Below are 24,749 nucleotides of genomic sequence, written 5' to 3' on the forward strand. Positions count from 1 at the left end.
CATTTCACGGTCAATTCCGGTGATTCCCCTTCATTTCACGGTCAATTCAATTCATTTCACTGTCAATTCCCTTCACTTCACGGTCAAGTCAATTCATTTCACGGTCAATTCCCCTCACTTCACGGTCAGGTCCATGCATTTCACAGTCAATTTCGATGATTCCCCTTCACTTCACGGTTAATTCAATTCATTTCACGGTCAATTCCATGCATTTCATGGTCAATTCCATGCATTTCACTGTCAATTCCGGCGATTCCCCTTCACTTCACGGTCAATTCAATTAATTTCACGGTCAATTCCCTTCACTTCCTGGTCAATTCCATGCATTTCACGGTCAATTCTAGCGATTCCCCTTCACTTCACGGTTAATTCAATTCATTTCACAGTCAATTCCCTTCACTTCACGGTCAATTCCATGCATTTCACAGTCAATTCCCTTCACTTCATAGTCAATTCCATGCATTTCACGGTCAATTCCGGCGATTCCCCTTCACTTCACGGTCAATTCAATTCATTTCACGGTCAATTCCCTTCACTTCACGGTCAATTCCATGCATTTCACGGTCAATTCCCTTCACTTCACGGTCAATTCCATGCATTTCACGGTCAATTCCCTTCACTTCACGGTTAATTCCATGCATTTCACTCCATTCCCTCCCTTACACTCAAATACATGTCCCAACTCATCTCTGCCATCCCTATGGAGATTTAATGAAGAAAATGGGTGAAAAGAAGGAATAAGGATGACAAAGATGAGTTCGGACGTGTATTTGAGTGCAGGGGAGTGAATGGAGTGAAGTTGATAAAGCACCAGCATTTTTGACCTGTGAAAAGCTGTCTGGGAGTGGATGCGTCGTAGAGAAAGAAGGAAATGAAGCGAATGAAGTGAAGTGGACGCGTCTTGCTATAAATACACGCGTTTCTTTGATCATGAAATAAAGGGAATTGACCAGGTCGACCGGGTCCAGATGGAGTCAACCCCGTTCCCCCTCAAAGCTCTTTGGGCCATACCTGAGTTATAGATTTATCCTGTGATTTTGGTTTCCACCCAAACTTGTTGAGGAAACTATAGATTCTTAATATATGACGATTCCAAGAATTTAACATTAGACCCTCCGAAATTATCTCACATACATCCTTTGCATTGACCTTCACACCAATTGCTTTCAATGGGACCCGGTATAAAGAAGAAGTGGAGGGGTTGACCCCATCTAGACCCGGTCAACCCTGTGAAATGCATGGAATTGATCGTGTAGTGAAGCGAATTGACCGTGAAATGCATTGAAATGACCGTGAAGTAAAGTGAATTGACCGTGAAATGCATTGAATTGACCGTGAAATGCATGGAATTGACCGTGAAGTGAAGCAAATTGACTGTGAAATGCATTGAAATGACCGTGATTAAAGGGAATTGACCGTGAAATGCATTGAATTGACCATGAAATGCATGGAATTGACCGTGAAGTGAAGGGAAATCGTCGGAATAGACCATGAAATGCATGAAAATGACTGTGAAGTGAAGGGAATTGACCGTGAAATGCATTGAATTGACCGTGAAGTAAAGGGAATTGACCGTGAAATTCATGGAATTGACTATGAAGTGAAGGGGAATTGCCGAAATTGACCGTGAAATGCATGGAATTGACCTTGCAATGAAGGGAATTGACCTTGAAATGCATGAAATTGACCGTGAAATGCATGGAATGACCATGAAGTGAAGCGAATTGACCATGAAATGCATGGAAATGACCGTGAGGTGAAGCGAATTGACCATGAAATGCATGGAAATGACCGTGAGGTGAAGCGAATTGACCGTGAAAAGCATTGAAATGACCGTGAAGTAAAGGGAATTGACCCTGAAATGCATTGAATTGATCGTGAAGTAAAGAGAATTGATCGTGAAATGCATGGAATTGACTGTGAAGTGAAGGGGAATCGCCAGAATTGACCGTGAAATGCATGGAAATGACCGTGAAGTGAAGGGAATTGACTGTGAAATGAAGGGAATTGACCGTGAAGTAAAGGGAATTGACTGTGAAATGCATGGAATTGACTGTGAAGTGAAGGGGAATCACCGGAATTTGAGCGTGAAATGCATGGAATTGACTGTGAAATGAAAATTGACCGAAGTGAATGAAAGGATTTATATGCCTAATTACTGAAATACCAGATATGTTGGAAATAGCTGAAAAATCATGTAAAGAAGTAAATTGTACACGATATCGATTAAATGACATAAGTGAAATGAAAAGGAAATTTATACCTTCGATAATGGATATTATGAAAATGTAAGAGATTTTAGGCTAAATAGCTTCTCCTAAAAAAAAGGCAATGTAACTAATTTTGGATATAGTTAAAGAATTCTGTAAATGAATAAAAATAGAAATGAAAAAAAAGAGAGAAAAAAAATTTATATGCTTATATATACATATTTATATAAATATGTATTAGAGAAAATTTTAGGTAGAATAAAGTTCTCCATGTAAAAAAAAAGAAGAAGCACAGACTACCATGGACTGCAGTTATGGATACAGTTATAATTTGTAGCCATAGGGAAAATACCTTCGAAATGTATAGAAAATTGTAGGATTTTTGAGGCAAACTTGCTCGACAATTCTAGACATTTTTTGATTATATCGAAAGACCTTCGATACATATTGAAGTACATATAGAAAGATTGAAGGACATGTTAAAAAACGTAAGGGCTAGGGTTATGGCTACGGTTATAATCCGTAGCCATAGGCTTGGTCATTTTCGGCCTTTGGCAAGTCATCCGTACGTACGGGGATTATTCTCGGGAGGTAAAGAGAGGTGAGCTTAAAAATGTAAATGGGCCATAAATGGGTCGTACAGTTGTAAATTTCTCACCCCGCCCTACCGGCCAGCCTGGCCCATTGACAAGATTGCAGGACCACGGGATGTGTTTCATTTTAAACCGTCCAATAAACTTTCACTAATCTGATGGTCAGATAATCAATTAAGTATAGTGTTTTTGTGGTGATAGATCAAAACTGGGACCCAGAATTTGGACAGTTCAATTTGAATTGCTTGTTTGGCACCCACATCATGAATGAGGACCGTCCATTAAGTCCAGTCCATTTTTCACAGGTTGGAGTTGGAAAAATTAGAAATGGATGGTTGAGAACGATTGAAGAAGAGAGGTACATTAATGGATGTTTTAGGACCATACTATTGGTGTGATTTTTGAATGGTGAGATGAACTTAATGAATGGTCGAGAGAGACCATGAGATGATTTTCAGATGGGCTATTGTATTTGAAGGGATATTGAAGGATGAAAGGATGTTTGGTAGAGGGAAGAAGTGGAAATGGCTACTGGTATGGGAGAGGTTGGGATGATGAAAGGCATGAGAAGAGATGCAGTGTATGTGAGTACAGTGCCACTCAGGGCAGCCAAGGGACCTGCTCAGCTCTTCATGTCAGCAGCTTACTCCTTCAATCTGTGGTCGGATTTGCAGCACTACATGGTCCTCATCAGGCCCACCTCTCCCCCAGCTCAGGTCTCTTTCTGTTTCATGATTTTTAATGAATTGGGTTTTCTTTCTTTTCTCTCTCTCTCTCTCTCTCTCTCTCTCTCTCTCTCTCTCTCTCTACACTGTTTCAAGAATTTTATTTAATTAATGAATTCGGTGTCTTTGTTCTTCTGCTTCTCCCTCTCTCCCTCTCTCTCCAATTTCTCTAGTTCATTCGTTTTAATGAATTTGGTGTCTTTGTTTTCTTCTTTTGACTCTCCCTCTCTCTCTCTCTCTCTCTCTCCAATTTCCCCATTTAATGCGTTTTAATGAATTGGGTCCTCTCTCTCTCTCTCTCTCTCTCTCTCTCTCTCTCCAATTTAACCATTTCATGCGTTTTAATGAACTGGGTGTCTTTGCTCTCTCTCTCTCTCTCTCTCTCTCTCTCTCTCTCTCTCTCAATTCATGCATTTTCATTTTTCAATGAATTGCTCTGTTCTAATGGGCTTTTGTAACCTTACTGATTTTTAATGTTATCTGTTCTTTAATTGGAACATATGAGCAAAACCATGCAATGTAAAATAAAAAGAGAAGGGTTTTAAGAAACTGAAAGAGCGATTAGGTAATTAGGCGAAGCCGTGTCTTAAAAACACATGGAAAGGTGTTTGGTACAATGTCCCAATGTTTTTTACAGGATATTTTGGGACTATAGCAGTTGGATACAGGGTAATGTTTGGTAATCCAAACTGTTGATTTTGATGGTTGCCTTGAAAATTTTCAAGATTGGAAGATCCTACACCTTAGGTAAATGGCCCAAAAAACATAAACTTAAGGAGATAGTCCATATCCAGGACAAAAGAGTTTAATGATCAAGGGGTTAACATATTCCAACCTAATTGTTTTTAAATTTTGGTCATCCCCCATCCACAATGGGCCCAACATATAAACAATTTAGATATATCATGTTGAATATGGGCCCATGGGGCCCACTTGTGGGCAACCACCTGTGGGTGGGTCTTTGATGTAGACCGAGTCATGGACACTTTCATGTCCAAGATGGATCAAAGAAGGCCCGATTAGAGGCAGAAGTCATCAAGACCGTCAGAACCTTAAAACAAGCATATCTCACAAAATGGAATGAGTTACTCGACGTGCCATATATGATTTTGGGATAGGATGAGCTACTTTAGCCAAGTCGGGTTGCCCACGCCGAATTTGCAAGATTCCATCATATCGATGGCCGAATTCCATGTTTAATTCTGTTTTTACTATAAATAATAAGTTTTAGTTTGATTATAACTCTTCATCCGTTGGGCTTTAGGAGTTATGTCCAACATGAAAAGTGCTTAGAATAATTAGGAGAATAACGTGGTTAAGCCACATAGGACATTTACTATAAAAAGTAAATTTACTATTTATAGTAAGTTACGAATTTCTAGGAGTTTTAGTTATAATTTGCTTTTGATTTCTCTCTCATTGCTTGGTATCCCTATTTAAAGGTTTGTGAATTCGTTTATTTCATCAATCAATCAAATTTCAAATTTATTAGAATTTATTTCTTTTTTCTTTTTTCTTTCCTCGTGGATTTGAGAAGTCTCCGTGAGGAGTCCAGAGAAGCTCCGTGGATTCGGAGTAGTTATCCTTGAGGAAGACGGTGATCGACCTCATCACGTTCATCCCTGCGTCAATTGGTATCAGAGTGAGAACTCCCCTCGGGCCGATGGCAAACAACAAAGGTATGAACAAAAATCCTGTGGACGGTGATCCAGGGATTCGTTATCTTTCGGAAAGAATGGAAGCTTTCCACTAAGAGAGTCAGTTGACCATGCAAGGGCTGCAGACAACTCTCAACCATATTGCGGATGCGCTAATTCCGCCCCGAGCTCAAAGTGGTGATCAACCGGCCATGGTCACTATACGACACAACCCCGATTTCTTCAAAGCGCCATCAGATGATGGTAGATCGCAGGCCGCCACTTTGATCATGAGGAAGCCGTTATACATGCCAAAGGTAGAAATAGAATTACAGCGAGACAATATCTTTCGAACGAGGTGCACTGTAAGCCAAAAAGTCTATAATGTGATCATCAATGTCAGGAGTAGTGAGAATCTCGTGTCGAAAATAATTGTGGAAAAGCTGTAACTGAAAATAGAAAAACATCCATCTCCGTATACGATTGGATGGATCAAGGAGATCAATAAAACAGATGTAACTGAACAATGTACTGTCTCGTTTTCAATTGGTAAAAATTATAAGGATCAAGTACTTTGTGATGTAGTCGACATGGAAGTTTGTCGTATGTCATTTGGTCGATCATGACAAAATAATATTGATGCCATTGCTACACATAGAAGTCAGGATAACGTATTTAAATTTATTAAAGACAGTAGAAAGATTGACCTTCTCGTTATGGGAATGGAGAACTAACCCAAGACTTCTAAAGTTGAGGAACAGTCTCTCACAACTGAACAGACATTTGTTAAACAATATGAGGAAACAAAAGATATATATGCATTAGTTGAAAAGAAAGAATATATCGAGCCTGTGAACATCCCAAGGGATTTGAAACCAGTGTTGCAGGAGTTCAAGGCGATTGTGCTCGATGAACTCCCTAATAAATTGCCTTCCATACGAGATATACAAGACCACATTGATCCTGTCTCAAGGATAAGTCTGCCTAATTGCCCACATTATCAGAAGGAATGTGAGATCTTGAAGGCAGAAGTAAAGGAATTGATCGATACTAGTCAAGTCAAGGAAAACATAAGTGCATGTATTGTGTCAACTCAAGAGCCTAATACCAAGTACAAGAAAATGGTTAATCAATATCGACATCAAAAGTTATCTCAGAATTATGAACCAAGTCCTTTGAGTAACTCGAGGATGACTTTTTTTCTAAGCGGAGGGGTCTGATGCAAAACATGTTACAGATATATTCCAAGCATGGTTGGACCAAAAGAATGTGGACCGTAAATTGATCATAACTTTTGATCCAGGTATCGTTATGACACACCAAAACAAGTATCATGAATCGAAGTAGCACGAGAACTCGAGGACGAGTTCTTTTGAAGTGGAGGGGACTGATGTAGAGCGGGTCGTGGACACTTCATGTCCAAGATGGATCAGAGAAGGCCCAATCAGAGGTAGAAGTCATCAAGACCGTCAGAACCTTAAAACAGGCATATTTTGCAAACCGGAGTGAGTTACTCGACTTACCGTATATGATTTTGGGGTAGGACGAGCTACTTTAGCCAACCAACCCGGCATAGTCAGGTTACCCACGCCGAATTTGTGAGATTCCATCATATCGACGGCCGAATTCCATGTTTAATTCTGTTTTTACTATAAATAGTAAGTTTTAGTTTGATTATAACTCTTCATCTGTTGGGCTTTAGGAGTTGTGTCCAACATGAAAAGTGCTTAGAATAATTAGGAGAATAACTTGGTTAAGCCACATAGGAAACTTACTATACGTAAATTTACTATTTATAGTAAGTTACAAATTTCTAGGAGTTTTAGTTATAGTTTGCTTCTGATTTCTCTCTCATTGCTTGGTATCCCTATTTAAAGGTTTGTGAACTTGTTTATTTCATCAATCAATCAAATTTCGAATTTATTAGAATTTATTTCTATTTTCTTGCTTTCTTTCTCGTGGATTCGAGAAGTCTCTGTGAGGAGTCTAGAGAAGCTTCGTGGATTCGGAGTAGTTATCCTTGAGGAAGACGGTGATCGACCTCATCACGTTCATCCCTACGTCAGTCTCACACAGTTAACTCTTGGAACATTCATGGTTGGATATCCCCTTTTCCAACCCTCTTCTCTTGTAATTCAAATTCAAACAAGAGAGAAGATTATGATAAGAAAGATTGATTGGCCCTATCACATCTGAAGTCCTCCTAATTCTCTCTTCCATTCCATTCTATTAAGGGCCGTAACTTCAGTTAGACCATAGGTCTTTTATATCGCTTCATAGATTTATTTTATTTTTAAATGGGTTAGTCACTTTAATGTAAGGTGGTCTAGTTTTAAAATAACGTTGTATATAGAGTGATATAAAAATTGTAAAAATCAAAATAGTTTTTTATTTATTTATAAAATGATGTTAAGATTTATTTTATAGAGTAAAGCAGAGTATATGGAGTGCAGTTTTAGTAACAATATGAGTGTAAACAAGGAATTAGTTAAGATTGTTGACTAAGAAGTTTTCCAAATTGATCACTTTCAATACCTTGGATCAATAATTCATTAGAGTGGAGAGATTAAGAAGGATGTTGCCCATAGAATTAAAGCTAGGTGGAAGAAATGGAGATGGGCCTTTGGAGTTTTATGTGATCCTTCTGTACCACACAAAATTGAAAGGGAAAATTTATAGGATAGCTATAAAACTAGCCATACTTTATAGGACAGAATGTTGGGCAGTCAAGGAGCGGCATATTCATAGGTTAAGTGTAACTAAAATGAAGATGTCGAGATGGGTGAGTGGTAAGATGAGGAATGACAGAATAAAAAAATGAATGCATTCGAGGGAAGAAAGTAAACTTGCATGGTTTGGTCATGTATGATGGAGACTTAGGAGTGAGTTGGTAAAAGTTGAAGGCTTTAAAAGGGCGGGGAAGGCCAAAGGAAGCTGATGGAGGTAATAATGAAAGTCTTGACCTTAGGTCTTGTTCACACCCCAAGTATAGGGTTGTGATGTAGTAATAATCTCGGTAAGACCGAGGTCGAATCCACAGGGACTGAACCTTGTACATATTCTGAAAGTAACTAGATGAAGATGTAATCTAAATCAGTAAAAGGAAGAGAATAATGGTGAAATAGTAAACTAAAACTTAGAAAATTCAAAGGTAGGAAACTAGGGTGCCAAGGATCCACTTGTAGAGATAAGGGAGATCTACGCTTGATTCGAGAACACAACTGAACTTAGAGTCCCATCTTCATCCAGTTGGAAGGTATAACATTAAAATTCAAATCTGAACTTCGTTTGATCTAGTTTTCAAGAGAAGAGAAAGATGTAAATTAGTCTCGGTTCCATCACAAAACCATGCCCATGAAATGAAGCAAACAACAGAATTTAACCAATTTACAACCAATCTAAGAGATATATGAATGTTAGGAAGGGTTCCATCATCCAACTATGCCGAGGAAACGATGGTGAACAACAGGGCTTCTTAACTTCATAATCAAATTAATGGAAAGGAAAAACTCAAAGCCATCGCAGATCTATTGTAATTTCAGTCACGACAAACCATTAAAAACTGAAAGCATTCTTATTAATCAAACTATAATCAAAGTAGTTCATAACATGAATCAAGACCGTAGAGTACTACCCATAATGCTACAAGCTTCACCTCTTATCCCTAGCTAAGAGGTTTAGCCCAACATGATGGGACAAAATCTCAGAAAAGGAAAGGAATAAACAATTTTTTTTAAAAAAAAAAGAAAAAGGAAGAAGAAAGAAAAAAAGAAAACTCTACAGCCGTCAAAGCCTAGATGCCTTTTGCTCTCTCTCCCTCTTCTCCTTTATATGGGCAGGGAGTCAGTGCTGCTCAAGTCAGCAACATGTGGAGAACGTCGGTTGGTTTGGAGTCGGACGAACCGACTCTTCTTACGCACGCCTCTCGTGTAGCGAATCCACGGAAGAAGACCTGCGTTTAAATGGAGTTTGGGACGGATGACCGTCCCAAAACTCAATTTATCCTTCATGGTTGTAGTCTTGGGCCTTTTCTCTCTCTTCTGGACAGTCCAGATCTTTGAAAAGATCGATGATCGTGGCCCACAACTCCCTCGAATCTTCAGATTTTCCGGACGCAGGTAAGGCTTATGCAGACGTGCTGATGTGTTCTGTGGGCCCCATAGTGATGTTTTCTAAGAAATCCGACTCGTTCATTGGGTTCCTGGCGAAAAACCAGTCGAGAAGGAGTGATTTTCGTAGGTTCTAGCATGACCCACTTAGCCAACTCAAGGTACCATTCATCCTACATTTGATGGTGGAAATCGTGTGATCGCGTGTATGAGGCCAAAAGGGACACCTAGGCGATGGTCACGCCCCCTCTCTGGAGTGAATGAACGGTTCAGATCATCAAAACACTAGATGTGTAGGGCCCACAAGCCAAAAAACGGTTGGCGTGGTGCGGACGTTGTTGAAGCTTCTTGTGTTTTGAAGATTTGAGTCGGTCAGTGTGCGCTGACCGACTCTATGGGATTCGGTGCACGGGACGCTCTCAAGTGGGATCCATTGTGATGTTTATGAGAGATCCTCTTCGTCCATCCGCTGCCCCATCTAATTTAAGTGGTCGAGTCCAAAATTGAAGCATATCAAGAGATCAGGTGGGCCCCAAATCGGAGATTTATGGGTTGATCTATCCGTTGGGCCACTTCCACAAGGATCCAATGGCTGAAATTCGACGTGTACGGTTAATTTAGGGTCCTCAGGCTAGATATAAAATTTCGAGCCAAATGAATGGCGGGAACCCTATGATCTTGATTCTGGACGATTTTTGGGCCCGTTTAACGTGAGTGGCATGATTTTCTCGGACCTCTGGCGTGTAAATTCTTCAATCTCAGTCCTCTGGGGTCCGTCCCTTGCCTTAGTGACTTCTGAGCGTTAAATCCATGCTTTTAGTACCCTTTTTCAGTCTAGGCTCCTAAATTCACCTTGCAACACAAACACGATTAAAATAAGGCATTACACAGTATCATGTTCATAAAAGCAGGTAATAACTGGGGTCTAATATGCAATATTTGACCCTCAACACAACCCCCAACCAGCATTTTGCTAGTCCCGAGCAAAGTATGTAAAAAATAAGTTGAGAAATACCGGACAATTTTTATAAACTCGAGTGATTTTTGAAAAATAATCCGGATACTAGAATTCTAAGGTTCATGAATGTTGGGCATTACTTTCTCCTAGACTCAAGCACATGGTAAACTTTATAATCAAGTTCAAAGTATTAGTCCATCTATTCGGAAAAATTCTAAATATTGAGTTCCATTGGTGTATAGTGTAATCTCAGCTTATCATCATTAAGAGATCCAATTGTCAATTTAATGATATCATTGGTAACCAACAAGAGAATTCATGACAATCAAACCTAAACCAAAGCTTGCCTCACAGATCATCTTTTCATTCTTCCAGCTTTTGATTTTTCCATCGATGGCTTTTATGCTATGTCAACCTTTTAAAGGTAAAAGCCAAGGAGGGGAATCGAATCCTTACTTATAGGGAGCGAACCTATGGTGAAGACTAGTTGCCCAACTCTTACCGAATGCCAATCATGGGGAATCGAACCTTCACCTATAGGGAGCAAACCTATGGTGAAGACCATTCGCCCAACCTTTTTAAAGGCAGGCTAGTTCCTTTCATGCTTAGTGATTACCAAGTTAACCCTTCAATATCAAACTGAAACCCTAATGTGTAAGTTGGATGTGACATGTGAAATCATGACTCAATCAATATTTATAACTTCTAATCCTAGATTAATAATTCGAACTGAATTGTGAAATCTAATAAATAACTGAATCCAAGAGTCATAAATCCAACATTACATATCTTATACTTCTCAAATCACGACTATCCTTCAAAATCACTTCGAATGCACCAGAAATTCCAGAAAAATGTTACAAATTTTAACAATTTTTACTCAAGACCAACAACAACATTGATTAGGTAACGTAATCTCCTACCCCCAACCTAAAATCTACATTGTCCTCAATGTAAAAGATATGAGTATGCAATGCACATGGGACAACGAAGTTAAGGAGAAGTGATGGAAAGATAGTACCTGAATGATAGATTCAAGAGGTTGTTCCACAAAGATCTCATCATGAACGTGAGTCAGCACGAGAGTGAAAACAAACTATCCTAAAACAATGTAAAAAGCAAACTGACCTAATGACATAAAACCGTCTAACCTAGAACGATATCAAGCAAACTATCCTAATCTTATGAAAGCAAGGGAAAAACTACTCAGTCATGCCGCAAAGTTCCTCTTCCGGCCAATTCTGGATAAATTTCTCAATAGGTTTCTCAACAAGATCATCCAAAAGCCCTTTTTGCAATAGGCTTGGATGCCCTGGAGCATGAATATCTAGAGAAATTTAAGAACCTCATCAAAAAATGGTCGTTGAAACGCTTAAGATATCCAAAGGATATATGATTCACCTGTGATAGAAAAAGTTTCAAAGTTAGTATTCCATGGTGAATCAGAGACTACAAGTAAATAAAACTCAGAAAACTTCTCAGAAAGTGATGTAGTCTCGACACATTCTGAAGTTTCAGACTTCGGTTCAATTTTCAGCTCCTCCCTTAATGGTAAATAGTCAGGATCTGGGGAAGAAAGGGCTTCAAAGTAAGGGTTCTCTCGGTTAGTAACAACTACCGAGATATTCTCTTGCAAGGCATCCACTATTTCTTTAATCATAGGATTATTTGAATCTTGAAAGTGTGTCAAGCAATCGTCCAAAGAGTTGAAAAATTCCACGTTGAAATCTGTAGTGAGACGCTCAAGGACTCCATCGTCTTTAAAAGTAGATAGAGGTACGCTCTCTTGCTCGAGCCCTGCACAGACAGATTGAGGTTCAGTAAACGAAGTATTGATGTGAGTTCTCTGTTCATTGAAGTTACTCAGTAGACGCATTGAATCATCAAAAGTGTATAGCTCAGATGGTGGCCTTAACTGAATGGTTTCAATTCCCAGAGTCATATCAGGCGACTTGTCCATCTCCCGAATCATATCATCATTCAATTCAAGGGAGTGGTCCAAACATGCATCACAAAGGTTGGAAAGTTTAGGTGGAAGTGGTTCATTCTCCACATTTAAATTGGTTATGTCAGATTGGTAGAGTAGATTACTATGGTTGACATCTTCCTAAACCTCTTGATCATTGATATGGGCCAAACTGGAGATTGAATCCCAATACCCATCATCGTCCAATTCAGTGTAGTATACACTTAAGATAGGATCACATTCCTCACATTCTATTTTTAGATTGGGTTGAGGTTCGAATAAACTAACCTCTTCCTCATCATTAAAATCAGGTGTGTCATGTAAGTGAAGTGTGTCAATATCATTGTATTTGAAAGACACCCACGTCTCTTGATCATTCTTTTGAACCGTCATCGAGATCGACTCATCAGGGAATTGAACCATATGCTCATTAACACAATCCAACTCTTCATTCCAAATTCCAGAATTTTCCAAAAGTGAGGTAGGGTCACTTTCCTCACATTGTATTTCTATATTGGGATGAGGGTGGGGTAACCTAGCCTCTTCCTTTGCCATAAAGTGTGACTGAATTATTGGAATTGAGGATTTGAGCAATTCACATGATTGTATGACAAGTTGATTAAACTGCTCTTGTGCTTTCATAAGTTTCTGAAGTGAATCCTCTTAGATTGTTTCTGATTAAGTTTCAAAGGTAGGCCTAAGAGAATTATCACTAAGATATATTGCTGGTTCATCTTTCCAACATTGATGTTTCCACTTTTTATAGTCATACGGATTATAGGTGGGAGAATCTGATTGTTGGTAATACATATTATTACTCATAATATAATCATGCATTGTTTTCTTAACTCGTGGAATGCGATCATTTTCCCACAGATAATTACCGAAGGACTTCTTAATCGGTGGAGCATTATATTTCGATTGGTTGAAGAAATTTTCAAAAAATATTTGAGGCATAGGCTGTTTCCCATTATAATCATCATACATAAAAAAAAACTTTCCAAAGATTTCTTAGCTATCTCAGCATACACACATTCTAACTCTTGCATGGTAAAACCCTAACTCTGAATCTAATTCTAAAAATAAAAGAAAAACACTCCGACAGCAATAAGAGATCTAGAAATCGAAAAAGAAAGAATTAGAAAGAAGTCACCAGGTTGGAAGTTCCTATGTTAGAATCCTGCAAAAGAAAACAAAAGAAATTAGTTTTTGAAAATAGAAATCCTAAAGTCAGAAAGTTTCTAAAATCAAAAATAGAAAGTTAGTTTCTAAAAAGGAAAGTTTCTAAGCCTAGAAATAGAAAACTAAGTTAGTTTCTAAACAAATAATAATAATAAAAGAAATCCTAGAATTAGAAACTTTCTAAAAATAAAACCCTAATTCTAAAAATAGAAAAAGTAGAGAAATTAGAAAGAGATTACCAATTTGGAAGATCTATCTCAAAATCCTACAAAATAGGAAAGTTAGTTAGTTTCTAAAAATAAAACAGAAAAACCTTAACCTAAAGTTAGTAAAATCATAATCTTAACATAATTCTAAAACCAGTTTATTTCAGAAAAATGTAACCGTCAATCCCCGGCAACAACGCCAAAAACTTGTTCACACCCCAAGTATAGGGTTGTAATGTAGTAATAATCTCGGTAAAACCGAGGTCGAATCCACAAGAACTAAACCTTGTACGTATTTTGAAAGTAACTAGAACTAGAACTAGACGAAGATGTAATCTAAATCAGGTAAAAGGAAGGGAATAATGGTGAAATAGTAAACTAAAACTTAGAAAATTCATAGGTAGGAAACTAGGGTGTCAAGGATCAACTTGTGGAGATCAGGGAGATCTACGCTTGATTCAAGAACACAACTGGACTTAGAGTCCCATCTTCATCCAGTTGGAAGGTATAACATTAAAATTCAAATCTGAACTTCCTTTGATCTAGTTTTCAAGAGAAGAGAAAGATGTAAATTAGTTTCGATTTCATCACAAAACCATGCCCATAAGACAAAGCAAACAACAGAATTTAACCAATTTACAACCAATCTGAGAGATGTATGAATGTTAGGAAGGGTTCCATCATCCAACCATGTCGAGGAGACGATGGTGAACAACAGGGCTTCCTAACTTTATAATCAAATTAATGAAAAGGAAAAACTCAAAGCCATTGCAGATCTATTGTAATTTCAGTCACAACAAACCATTAAAAATTGAAAACATTCCTATTAATCAAACTATAATCAAAGTAGTTCATAACATGAATCAAGACCGTAGAGTACTACCCATCATGCTACAAGCTTCACCTCTTAGCCCTTGCTAAGAGGTTTAGCCCAACATGATCGGACTAAATCTTAGAAAAGGAAAGGAATAAACAATTTTTTTTTTTTTTTAAAAAAAGGAAAAGGAAGAAGAAAGCAAAAAAAGAAAACTCCACTGCCGTCAAAGCCTAGATGCATTTTGCTCTCTCTCCCTCTTCTCCTTTATATGGGCAGGGAGTCAGTGTTGCTGAAGTCGGCAACACGTGGAGAATGTCGGTTGGTTTGGAGTCGGACGAACCGACTCTTCTTACGCACTCCTCTCTTGCGCAGCGAATCCACGGAAGAAGACCTGCATTGGAATGGAGTTTGGGACGGATGACCGTCCCAAAACTCAGTTTGTCCTTCATGGTTGTAGTCTTGGGCCTCTTCTCTCTCTTCTGAACGGTCCAGATCTTCGAAAAGATCGATGATGGTGGCCCGCAACTCCCCCAAATCTCCAGATTTCCCAGACGCGCGTAAGGCTTACGCAGATGTGCTGATGTGTTCGGTGGGGCCCATAGCGATGTTTTCTAAGAAATCCGACCCGTTCATTGGGTTCCTGGCGAAAAACCAATCGGGATGGAGTGGTTTTGGTATGTTCTAGTATGGCCCACTGTACCAACTCAAGCTACCGTTCATCCTGCATTTGATGGTGGAAATCATGTGATCACGTGTATGAGGCCAAAAGGGACACCTAGGTGATGGTCATGCTCCCTCTCTAGAGTGAATGAACGGTTCGGATCATCAAAACACTAGATGTGTGGGGCCCACAAGCCAAAAACGGTCGGCGTGGTGCGGATGCTGTTGAAGCTTCTTGTGTTTTGAAGATTTGAGTCGGTCAGCATGCGCTGACCGACTCTATGGGATTCAGTGCACGTGGTGCACACGCACGCTCTCAAGTGGGGTCCATTGTGATGTTTATGAGAGATCCTCTCCGTCCATCCATTGCCCCATCTAATTTAAGTGGTCGAGTCCAAAATTGAAGCATATCCAGAGATCAGGTGGGCCCCAAATCGGAGATTTATGGGCTGATCTGTCCATTGGGCCACTTCCACAAGGATCCAATGGCTGAAATTCGACGTGTACGATTAATTTAGGGTCCTCAGGCCAGATATAAAGTTTTGAGGCGAACGGTGGTGGGAACCCTGTGATCTTGCATTCTGGACGATTTTCGGGACCGTTTAACGTGAGTGGCGTGATTTTTTCAGATCTCTGGCATGTAAATTCTTCGATCTCAGTCCTCTGGGGTCCATCCCTTGCCTTAGTGATAGTATCCTTTTTCAGGCCAGACTCCTAAGTTCACCTTGCAACACAAACATGATTAAAATTAGGCATTAAACAATATCATGTTCATAAAAGCAGGTAATAACTGGGGTCTAATATGCAATATTTGACCCTCAACAAGTCTAACCGAAGGTCTGGCCCTTGTTAATGATAATGATGAAAATATATTTTATAGAATATTTTGAAAACTTATTTTGCAAAACCATTCAAAATACAACACTTCAAAGCTGGCTAACATACAACTGAATATTAGAAAGGAAATGAAATTTACTTTGATCCGCTGCTAAAATTATCACTGGAAAGCTAGAAATGAAAGCACATAAGAGATGTAATCAAACGCAGTTTAATGGAGAAGGGTTGGAGGTGTGTAAGAATGCCAGGTAGCTCCCTCAAACCTAGGGCTGTCTACAGACTGAGCCAAGGTTGGTTTTGCCCAGATTTTCAAGTGATCCGGCATGGCCTGTCAGATCAGGCCTACTGATGTTTTAGGCCCATTTCCTAACAGCTAGGACAAGGCTATGATAATGGCGGATTTGTCGACGTGGAGCCCATGAACAGCCCTATTCCAATGCTGGCTGCTATAAAACATTGAATGAAAATGCTTTGTGAGCCATTCATCAGATGGGGCCACCAAGCATGAAGACTAGCTGTGAAGGATAGTGTCATTCATTGATGAAATGTTAGATATCACATATTCATTGTCTATTGTTTCTACTGAAGTGCTAAGGTGATTCACAGCATGTGTGTAGGATCCTGTTTATTCATCAGATGGAGACCACTGAGATTATACACTGGGCTTGGAAACAATCTGGTCTACTCATCAGATGGGCAAACATGTGATAGAAAAATGGACAGTTTGAAAAAGGATGAGCTACAGGCGACAGCCTGTATATATTTAACATCCACATGTAGTCCACGTTATGAATCGACCGAATAGACTTCTATGCCAAGGCACGTTTCCAACAAGCCCTATCCAATGCTGGGGGGCAGCGGAAGCACACAGAGATGAATCGAGTGAAGTAATCCAATCACACCAAGCAAGCACAACGCAATCACTCTGAATTTAACATGGAAAAAGCCTTTTGGGAAAAAACTACGGCACAAAGCGACATATATGACTATGAAAGTAGAAAATTACAAGAGTAGAGAGATTACCCGATTCGAACAAGCCTCGAATCAACCCAAGCTACACCCTTGAAACCCTAAAACGAATTAGAAAGCTCTGAATACCTCCCAATCCTGATTACACCCAAATATATAGCCTTTGGAAGAATCACAATCGAAATAGGAAACAAATCCCACAAAATCACAATTCTGCGAAAATCTACGCGAATCCGATCGATGTCATCGAAATTTATCCTTTGATGACATCGAAGTCATGTCGATGACATCGAACTAATACCTAATCAATCAAGAGACAAGACTTGAAAATCAGATCTTCTTCGATTGCATTGAACCATCTTTGATGGCATCAAACTGATCTTCGATGTCATCGAACCATCTTCGATGGCATTGAAAAAGTACCCAGTTAATCCAATGACCAACTGAGACAATCTGAAAATTCCCAATGGGATCGGGCACTATTCGATGGCATCGAACGTTGCTCGATGGCATCGAATGGTCTGTCGATGCAATCGACAGACCCTGTTTTGAATGATTTAAGACTTCAAAAAACAACAATCAATGAGCACATGTGTGACGTACTGGTACGTATGGTGCAAATCACGGCCTCAATCTCTCTTCTTTCCTTGTACTTGTTCTCTGCTTCTTTGTTTCTGACTAGTCTATGTTATGGACTTAGGGAGTGTTTGGATGCTCCTTTTAGATAACAGTTCTTAGTGTAATAAAACAACAACTAAATTGCAATTTCCTTCATTAACATTTGTGTTGGTTCTGGGCTGAACTTGCAATTGGGTCAGTTTGAGGACTACTTCGTTATGAATATGAGGAAAAACATTATCAATTCAATTCATTCATGCATCTGTGCAACCAAACACTGCCTTGGCTATGAAATTTTGGGCGTTGGCCCATCTATGATGAGTGAACAAGATTAATAGTCCAGATCACCAAACTGATGCACCTGAATGCTGGGATTTTTATGGGAGTGATGTAGCATTACGCATGGTACACGTTTAATGTAAGGGCATTTTCACAGTAGGCTCAAGTGGGGTAGCCCATGGAATGCGGGGACACACTTGGGGTGGGCGGCCCGTGTGAGGCGGGCCCATGTGAAGTGAGGCGCACGAGGAGCGTTCGGTCGATGTCCTAACCCATGGGATGTGGGCCCTGGGCTATGAGAGAAAGGGATTGATTTGCCACTCTTTATTGGTTCGAGCTCTTAGAGCAAGTGGTCAATTGTCCTGCATGAATGTAGTATCAAGACTCCTCATCAACGATATAGATAACCTCTTCTTTATTATCTTTGGTGGGAGTCCTTGGTTGCACCAACATTCGTCTCTCCCGCTTCGAATCTCCTATCTTGTGCTTCTTAGCTATTTTTACTTCCATTTTTCAATTGATGCTTTCCCTGCTTCCACACCCAAATCTTATTTTCTCTTCTTTCTACCCCCTTCTTCTTTTTTGCAGGCAGTGGTTTTCGATTTTCAGCCTCAGGATCCTGAAAATCTCTACGTAGCACTTGCAGCGCTGTCTGGTAGACAGGTGCCAGGTGAATCTACTGTTTGGCTACCAAAATTTTCACTGGTAATTGCATCCAAAGCATTTCTAGATATTGGGCACGGCTTCGGTGCACATGGAGAGTCATTCTGCCCATTATCACTCACCATTTAAAGATTTTTGGAACGAATATAGCAGCATTTCAGAATTGGAATTTTTGAAAGTCCATTCCAAAATGCATGTTGAGATCACCTGATTTCCATGTCAGGTGATCTTCAGTGCTGGTTGCACCTTTTGCACGGCTCAGATGGCCCACACATAGGTCATGTTGGCAGTGAAGAACATAGGTCATGTTGGGGTTGCATGTGATCATTTATCATATATGATACAATTTGTGGTATGTTTGGACCTTGGCCTTTGATGATATTTTGCACCAAATTAGACTGATTAATCATGAAATTTCATGATATTTGGTACAACCAAACACACCCAAAAGCCTCAAGCTAATTACAATTTGGACTACATCCAAATAGGCACTAAACAAAGTTTATAGATTACAATGATGAAACTAATGCATGCCATTATTGGATTTTTTCGACTGAAGATTGCATGCAACAGATCAGATCAATCGTTTATTTTCTTTATTTCAGTGACAAATCAAAATCACTAGAATCAATTAGAGCTTCTTTCTGTTCTTCATCTTTCAGGAGTTGTTCGAATGAGGAAGCTGGCAAAGCTGCCGACTCGCAAATGCTGGTTTGTTGGATTTTCCAATGAAAATGGCATCAATGTGGCCCATAAATTCAACGACCACTGGCAAACTGATCTGAAAATTGGTGACCACGATTGCCGCCATTACACCAATGGTAAGTCAAATTTAACATGTCAAGCGAGTTTATATGATATAGGTAGAGCTGGCCACAGGACGACTGACTTGCCTGACTCGACTCGTCCGACTCGTTCAGACCCGAACCGAATGGGTGAGTCGGTACTAACTGAGTAGGCTTCGCCCAATTTGAATTCAAACCGAGTTGAGTCCGAGTTACCCAGTAACTCGACCCGAAACTCGATCCGGTCATACTCGACTCAATCTGAAACCCGACTCGACTCGGATTCGGGTATATATAAATAAATAACCCTAATTTCTAAGTATCTCTAACCCTACCCGCAACACCCGACCTCGACCCAATCCCAAACTCTCTCTCTCTCCCTCCCTCATCCTCCTCTTCCAAGCCCAGCAGCCACCCACCACCATCACCACCCTCCTCCTCCTCCTCCTCCTCCTCCTCTCTCTCTCTCTCTCTCTCTCTCTCTCTCTCTCTCTCTCTCTCTCTCTCTCTCTCTAACTTGGTTATTGATTATTTTCCTTGTGTTCGCTCTTATAAAACTACAAATTTCTCCATTTCACAAGTTGGGTTTCCATTTTACAACTACTGAGCCAGGTCGGGTTCGGGTTAGACCTTTTTCAAAACCAGATCGAGTCAGGTCAACCCTAACTCGGTCCAACTCGACTCGATGCCCAGCTCTAGATATAGGTGTGGATGCATTGATGCATGTGTTCATATCTGCATATGCGAGATTTGCTTATGCCAATGCATGTTGGCATGATGTGATCAATCTTAGAAAATACGGTGATTTCTTGGTGCATGCATTCATCACATTTACCAAATGTTTGAAGGGTTGGTCGAGTGCCTTACCGGTGAACAACACGTCTTGGAGCGTTTAAGAGGAAGTCGAGATGGTTGAATTGTTATGTGACATGGACAACTACCGGCCTATTCATACATACATACACATACATACATACATGCATGCATGCATGCATTAGGGGAAATGAAGGTGGCCTAAGGATCTTGGTCTTTGCCAAGGAACGGTCTTGTAATTGCTGCAAACCTGGCGATCACCTAATAATGCCCATGTTCATTTTTTGGTCACTTGATTGATATAGGCTGTGTTTGGCTGCTCAATGGAACTGAATTGCAATAATTCAATCTATAGCTTGATTCGGTCATCCACGGGCCAGCTGCTAGAGTTGAAATTATGGTCGTTTATGGTTGGACTTGAAAAGCATGGAATTGCAATTAGGGGTGGGTCATCACCGCTAATTTCAAATGGTTCCGCCTCCACTTTGGTTGTTTCTTCAATATAATGGATTGGGTTATTGCTATTTTGTTCGGTAATTGAGCATCCAAACGCTCAAAGCTGGATTTGCAATCACAATTCAATGGTGAGGGGGGGTAGCGTTTGGCATTTCTATGTTTTCTTCTGTGATTAGATTGTGTAAGCAATGTATTGAGAACAATGAGCTGATGAGCATTGCAATTAAATTAACCTTGAGAAATGTATATAGTCACATGCGCTGATTCTTGTATGTCTTTTGGTGGGCAGTTGATGTAATGCACCCTCAAATTGTACACTTTCCATATATATATATATATATATATATATATATATATATATATATATATATATATATATATATATATATATATATGGAAAAGGTACTATGCGCTCGACCTCACAAGACCGTCCCATGAGGTCGAGTTGTGTGGGCCCCACCGTGATGCGTTTCGAACATCTACCCCATCAGTCAGATGCACCATTCCATCGTGGGCCTAGGTCTCAAAAATCAAGTCAATCTGTGACTTGTGTGGGCCACACCACATACAGAAGTGGGGAGGGGCCGTGCACCATTAAAACATTTATAATCATTTTTTGGGCCCACCGAGATGTGGTTTGCAAATCCAGCCCATCCATTATGTGTGTCCCACTTGGATGAGGGTTCAGACCAAGTTTCAGCAGCATTCAAAACTCAGGTGGGCCCCACCAAGTGCTTTTATATGTTTTTGGCATGTCTTCACATGATTTTAGATGGTATGGCCCACCTGAGTTCTGTATACGGCTGATTTTTGGGCTATCCCATAATTTAGAGGGAACCCATCAAATGCACCGTGTTGATGGTTGACACGCATCACGGTGGGGCCACACAGCTCGACCTCATGGGAGCTTATAGTGAGCTCGAGCGCATGGTACCTTTTCCCACCAGCTCGACCTCACGGGAGTTCCCATCAGCTCAAGCGCATAGTACCTTTTCCATATATATATATATATATATGTGTGTGTGTATGTGTGTGTGTGTGTGTGGTACTATGAGGTTGATGTGTGTCGAACATGAACATCGGCATTTGATGGGTCCCCTTAAGGTTATGGGATATCCCAAAAATAAGCCTTATACGGAATTCAGGTCGGCCATATCATTTAAAACCATGTGAAGACATGCCTAAAACATATAAAAACACTTGGTGGAGCCCACCTGAGTTTTGAATGCTGCTGAAACTTGGTTTGACCCCTCGTCCAAGTAGGACACACACAATGGATGGGCTGGATTTGTGAACCACATCTCAGTGGCGCTAATAAATAATTATGAATGTTTTAATGGAGAGTAATGGCTCTTAACTGTTGTATGTGGTGTGGCCCACCCAAGTCAGATTGTGGGACCCGTGTTAGATGGGTCATTGACCAAGAATTGCACTTATTGGAATGTTAGGTGGTTAGATTGGTGGACATCTAATGACAGTTAAATCTGACTTGTCAACGGTTGAATTCAACCAGTGAATATCTATCAATCAATGGTTTGGATTGTCCAATCAAATATGGTTAAAGTACACAGCTGAATATGATGATAGACTTTTTGGACACCTGTAGCAGTAGACCTTTTTTTTTTAATAACGTTTTGGATTACTCTAATAGGATATCTTTTTTAGCGAAGTTGCACAGGTGTGTGAGATCTAAGCCATTCATTTGGTGGGTCCCACCAAAAAATCAGAGCAATTCACTCATGAAACAGGCCGTGATGCTGGAAACGAAGGGATGGATGGCTCAGGAAAACTTAGGTAATGTTTTTGAGCCATCCATTGATTTCATAAACTCGAGCCCAATCGATTAATGGACATGCCTGCTTTTCGGTCAAGGCCATCTATACGGTGGGACCCATTTGATGTGTGGAGTGGATTTTAACTCATGGTGATATGTAGATGGGCTCCCTTACGCATGCGCGCGCACACGAACATTAGTTTCGATAGATAGCAATATATATATATACAGGAAAACGCTCACCTGCAAACTGGTTCGTACATACTACATACGAACTTTTTTGAGAACTCATCATACGTGATGTGGATCCAAAATCTGAACCGTTCATGTGAAGCAGCACCTCGTGAAACCCCCCAGGACCAAGTTTTACTTTGATCTAAAAGTTTGATGGGCCATGAAAAATGAAAACAGTTTCCTCCCTTGATTTGCATTTCTCTTTGCTATGGCCCACCAGAATTTTAGATCAGGGTGAAAATTTATTGCAGGAGGTTTCATGGGATTCCGCATCACATGGACCGTTCAGATTAGACACCCATGACAAGTGTGCAAAGGTGCGCACGTGCCTAGGTGCGCAGGGGAGCATGACTCTCTCTCTCTCTCTCTCTAGGAAAAGGTTCTATGCGGTCAAGCTTATGAGATCTTCCAATGAGGTCGAGCTGTGTGGGCCCACTGTGATGCGTGTCAAACATCTACCCCATCAGAATGATGCACCATTCCATGGTGGGCCTAGGGCTTAAAATTTAAGTTCATCCATTACTTTTGTGGGCCACACCACATACAAAAGTTGAGAGGGATTACCCTCCATTAAAACATTCATAATCATTTGTTGGGCCCACTGAGAACTGGTTCACAAATCCAGCCCATCCATTATGTGTGTCCCACTTGGATGAGGGGTCAAACCAAGTTTCAGACGCATCCAAATTTCAAGTGGGCCCCCACTAAGTGCTTGCATATATATATATATATATAAAGAGATTTTTCATTAATTGTCGCATAAATATAAGACTTTCATTTGTTGTATTGAAGAAATAACTTATTTTTTTCTTTATTTTTTTTTATTTTTGATGCTACGTTTAGTTTTTATTATTATTATTATTATTATACTCATCCATACCACACACTCATAGAAACACCTACATTAGATGGGCAATCGATGTCATAATCTCAGTGTTGAAATAGAGTCTATCTACCACTAAGTCATGGAGCAAGACCAGTTATGTTGAGTTCTTTGGTGGCTCTAGTTCAAACAAAACTCACTTTGATCTCTTGCTGGATTGAGAGAAGGCTTGTCCCTTGAACTTTGCAAGTCTCTGTAACTCAATTACAATACTAGAAGAAAGGAAAATGCGGATTGGGATTCCTGGACGACAGGTATAAAAATCAAGCATGTGTCATCCATCCATCTCAACCTTCTAATCCCATCGGCGGTTCCATCAGTGCATCATGTGCGGCCAATGGGGACTACACTGACATATACACATGCTTGTATTCATCACATCGTCACTGTGTTACTCACACAATGGTGTTGGCAATATTCTTTGATAATTAAAGATTGTCTCTTTATTTAAAAACACAAAACTCAACATGAATTATATTCAATTTTAAGCTCTTCCAACTTTTCACACATCCATCATAACAGTGTTGTCTCCACAATGCTCCTACTTATTATCTCTTTAGTGCCACTGCTATATTCCATTTAGTTATTATAAGGGCTTGTTTGTTTTTCAAATCTCATGGTAAATGCAATGTAACTGGGCAATTATTACTTTTTCTACCTGATTAGAAAAGAGGAAATGAGGTTGGAATTTCACCTAGAAAACAGTGGCACAAAACACTATCATCTTACCAAAATTATTGTAGTGAAATTTGTGAGGCCCATCACTATACATGTGTCTGATCCACACTGACCATATGTTCTATGTGCTCATTTTAGGGCATGAGCCAAAAATTGAGATAGATACAAAGCTCGAGTGGTCCACACCACGAAAACATGAGGAATTAAATGTCTGCCATTGAAATTTTAAATGAGCCTAGGGCCCACAAGGATGTATACCTTCCATCCAACCTGTTCATAACTTTCATGGCCCCAAAGAAAAGTTGAGTGGTAAGCATTCATTTCCCATGTTTCTTGTGGTGTGGTCCACTTGAGCTTTAGATCTGCCTCAGTTTTGGGCTCATGCCCTAAAATGAGAGGGAAAAACGAATGGACGGTGTGGATTCAGAGCATACATAACAGTGGACCCCATGTATTTTAATGGAAAAAAATATTCGCCTTTGTTCCAGTGCAATAGCTTTTCAAATAAGCTTCATGTCAACATCCGGTCATTGTCAAGAGGCGGCTGCTGGGTGTAAGTACATGGGTAAATAATAATTACCTATTTACATTGCATTTATCATTGGATTTGAAAAACAAACAAACCCTAACACTTTTAAAATACATTGACAAGTTTTTTAAGTCGCATTATAAGGCAAGCAGACTACACTGATGCAGG

The 24,749-nt window shown here is 39.9% G+C and overlaps 1 protein-coding gene across 2 annotated transcripts in view; it reads left to right on the forward strand.

Annotated features, from left to right (window-relative positions):
• The first annotated feature begins 3,168 nt into the window (after positions 1–3,168).
• The window catches only part of LOC131229137 (uncharacterized), a 39,253-nt gene continuing 17,672 nt past the window's right edge, over positions 3,169–24,749 (forward strand). Inside the window, exons 1-4 of one of the 2 annotated variants that reach the window (XM_058225018.1) lie at positions 3,183–3,519; positions 18,355–18,436; positions 19,092–19,250; positions 20,063–20,755. In XM_058225018.1, coding sequence (XP_058081001.1) covers positions 3,328–3,519; positions 18,355–18,436; positions 19,092–19,250; positions 20,063–20,130 — 501 coding nt within the window. In that variant the 5' untranslated portion in view covers positions 3,183–3,327 and the 3' untranslated portion in view covers positions 20,131–20,755. Of the gene's footprint in view, positions 3,520–18,354; positions 18,437–19,091; positions 19,251–20,062; positions 20,756–24,749 lie in introns of those variants that run through there. The other variant, XM_058225019.1, reaches the window with a different exon arrangement.

This window comes from Magnolia sinica, chromosome 16 (genome assembly GCF_029962835.1).
Source record: "Magnolia sinica isolate HGM2019 chromosome 16, MsV1, whole genome shotgun sequence".
Classification (NCBI taxonomy): Eukaryota; Viridiplantae; Streptophyta; class Magnoliopsida; order Magnoliales; family Magnoliaceae; genus Magnolia; species Magnolia sinica.